Source organism: Helianthus annuus, chromosome 10, assembly GCF_002127325.2.
Source record: "Helianthus annuus cultivar XRQ/B chromosome 10, HanXRQr2.0-SUNRISE, whole genome shotgun sequence".
Lineage (NCBI taxonomy): Eukaryota > Viridiplantae > Streptophyta > Magnoliopsida > Asterales > Asteraceae > Helianthus > Helianthus annuus.
Genome location: NC_035442.2, coordinates 17,071,724 through 17,074,995, shown reverse-complemented (window position 1 = coordinate 17,074,995; position 3,272 = coordinate 17,071,724). Strand labels below are relative to the sequence as shown.

The 3,272-nt window shown below is 34.0% G+C and overlaps 1 protein-coding gene across 1 annotated transcript; it reads right to left on the bottom strand.

Moving 5' to 3' along the window:
• Positions 1–306: 306 nt before the first annotated feature.
• On the bottom strand, positions 307–1,890 carry LOC110880646. The gene is made up of 6 exons (XM_022129129.2): positions 1,750–1,890; positions 1,394–1,666; positions 1,130–1,194; positions 750–877; positions 569–653; positions 307–466 (listed from the first exon to the last, which is right to left on the bottom strand). The coding sequence occupies exons 1-6, from the start codon at positions 1,888–1,890 to the stop codon at positions 307–309; spliced, it is 852 nt and encodes a 283-aa protein (XP_021984821.2).
• Between the last annotated feature and the right edge of the window lie 1,382 nt (positions 1,891–3,272).

Genomic DNA, 3,272 nt, shown 5'->3' with positions numbered 1-3,272 from the left:
TAAATAATCATCATTGCTTACTTTGTGGTGATCGATGTACATTTCGTATGACATTTGATACAAACCAAAGAAGTCGCAGGCAATCGAAGAATATCATCTGAAACATTTTCAACATTCCGCAAGTATTCACTTTTACCCATCACCTTCTTGAAACACTTACGACAGGCAGCATAAAACCAACCATACTCTTCTTGTACAATCTTAATTGTCGCAACCACAACACAACACAACACAAGACATTTCCTGTAAAAACACAAGACACTTCCTGTAAAAACATGAAGGTGATAAACCAAACAAATAACCAAACTATATAAAAAGATGTGAAACCTTTTCTATCTCACTAATCTCATCAACATGTTTCTTCACACCATCAGTTACAAATTCTTTATGCAATGGAAAAACACTCTGAGACGATAGTATTGTTTGAGAAGTAGAACCACTCCCTTGTCCAAACTTTAGTATAAGCCTTTTGAATACCACAAATGATTAGAATTAGTATAAAAATAACATGAAACCAAGTATTTGACTTGAACATCTATATACAAGAGAAATTACAATGACAAATTACCTCCTCCTTAGCTCATTAACTTCATCAATATCTTCATTCAAAAAAATTCGTGTTGCAAACTTATCACTTTGAACAGTATATTCACCTACATGGAAAAGTATATAGATATTTAATGTATACCTATCTTTATATTGCCAGAAATAAACAGGATAGTGGGATTTGCAGAAAGTAACAAAAATACCTTTCCATTCCTTACACTTTCCATGCTGTATAACAGCCATCACATGCTCATGAGGTGAGATTTTAGAAATGAAGTTCTTAATCTGCAGAGCATAATCATTCCACACAGTACACCGCAAAACCTTACCCCTACATGAAAAGAATATTCATATGACGATATACTAAAGACTAATTTATGACCATTTCTTTACAAATCTCTGATATCAAAACAACATTGAATGAATAAAAACAGAAAATCAAAGGAAAATTATGACATTTATTAAAGTAGCAAATGAGCCATAAATTAACTACCATATTCACTAAGAATAAACTGTAGACCTTATTTATTACCATGATTCAGCATTACATACAAACACTATAGATCTCATTTATTACCATTACCATGATCCAACATTCTTCATCTTATTTATTAACATCATTAAATACAAACAATGATCAGTACATGACTGCACATGTAAACAACAACTTACTCCAAGTCTTCAATATCGAAATTCATCTTCTTAGTCTGCTTTGGAGGTCAATCAAAGATTTCAAGATCTCCACAACAAATCACAGATCCAACAACATCTATATAATCACATTATACAAGAATATAAGTAAAACTCTCAAATATTATACAAGCAAGACATGATTACAAAAATATACACTACCAACACTCAAGGCGTTTAACGCCTCTCCTTGAAGAATATCTTCATAAGCTCTGAAGTTGAAACCATACTCAACACCTTGCCAATCTCTCATAGGAGTAACAGTTATGCATCTATAAAAGTTGATTTTATAAGGCTGCACCACTACTTTATATAAATCTTTATTCTCACCAACACCAAATTTGGACAGAATCACAACAGCATCTTCTTGAAGCTGACCATCAAAAACAGGTATCAGACGAGTCTTAATACCTGCGTGAATCTTAGCACCCTGAAGAACATTTAAAGAAAGTATCTTTTTAGCATACAACACTACATTCTCTAATAAAACGGAAAAACAGAGATACAAATTACCTTCTCATCAATGAAGATGAGATCCATCTTGTAACCCTGATTCCATTTTCGAATAATTCTCGCTTTCATGTTCCACATATCTTTCCCAGGATTCAAATCGTTAACAAAACTAAGATTATTACTGTCAACTGATATTGACATGCTTCTAATTCGGAATTCGGATTGTGATTAAATTTCAAATTTCAAAATCAGAGAAGATGAAAGCGTGATGAAATATGAAGAACGAAATGAGAAGAAAAGCCTTATATAAGAAGGATGATTGACATGAGTTTCTGAGTGACATGCATTAATTGCTAATTACTTATTCCCATGCATATTTGAATTTGAATTTCCCGGTAATTAGCGTTAAACATCTGCTGATCTAAAAGCATTACGGAAGATAACAACAATTACTGCTGCTAAGTATACGTTTGCCAAAAGAATCAGCGGCTACTTTCTTGTATATGGGCAGTGGTTTGCCCTTTGGAATGTAGGCCAGATCTTTAACACTTGAAAATACACAAGGCAGTGGTTTGATAGAACATTAAATGTATTTTAAAGTGATTTATATATTAGGCTTTATGATGTAATAATGACATAAGAAAAGCCTTGTTGGACAGCCTCTCCTGCTGACACATCAGCTTTTCTTATGTCATTGGGATTTCTCCTTTTATAGAAAGTATAGATAGATTCACCATTTAAATTTTTATGTTTTTTTTTCTCAAACTTACAAAATAGTAAAACAAACTAAAGTACTATACTTTGTTACAATATCATGCAATAGTATTTATATAATATAAATTAGCAACAATTTTAGGCATAAAGGGTTGTATTTTGTGTACAAATTGTTGTACAAATGCTGTTGTACTGTACAAATTGTTGGTGCAGCCTTTTTCCCATCTGTGGTGCAGCCTTTTCCCATCTTCTGCCACGTATACTTTTCTTAACAAAGGCACCGCCCTTTTTCCTTCCCAACACATCGAGTACAACTCTTTATGCCATGCTTCTTCCCTGCATCGTCTCCTCTTCTGCCTTTTCTTATTTCACACACCCAGAATTGAAATCTAGAGAAAGAAGAGAGATCACGTGTCAATTACTTCACAGTTCACACAGACGCTGGAAATTGGTTTTTATTGCGGCTGAACAGTCTTCGTCATCGACCCATTCTTCCTTCATGGGTTGTAGAAACTACAAAAGATTGATGATCGGCGGTGGTACATAAACCGGCGATAACAGGCGGCGGCTAGGGTTTCATCCCTATCGATCGTCCGACAATCTGGCGGTTCAACATGAGGTCGGAGAGGAAGATAAGAACTTCGACGACCATGGCGCTTGATATGTAAATTTAGACGATTAATGGATATAGTTTCGGCAATAGCAGTAAAGACTGAAGGCATGATTTTTTATTTATAAAATATTACTATATTAGTTGCTGAATGAAATATAAACATTTTGTTTCAGTCTTTAGGTTCATCACACATTCGCATTCGCAGATGACGGATCATATGATGCTTTTGATAGCAAATAAAGACTGAAGGTATGAT

Coding starts and splice junctions, on each gene's coding strand:
- LOC110880646 (XM_022129129.2), bottom strand. CDS start 1,890: ATGTCAATATCAGTTGACAGTAATAATCTTAGTTTTGTTAACGATTTG. Junction 878..1,129: donor ATGAAGAATGTTGGATCATG/GTAATGGTAATA, acceptor CTTTTCATGTAG/GGGTAAGGTTTTGCGGTGTA. Junction 654..749: donor AAAGTGTAAGGAATGGAAAG/GTATTTTTGTTA, acceptor TTTTCCATGTAG/GTGAATATACTGTTCAAAGT.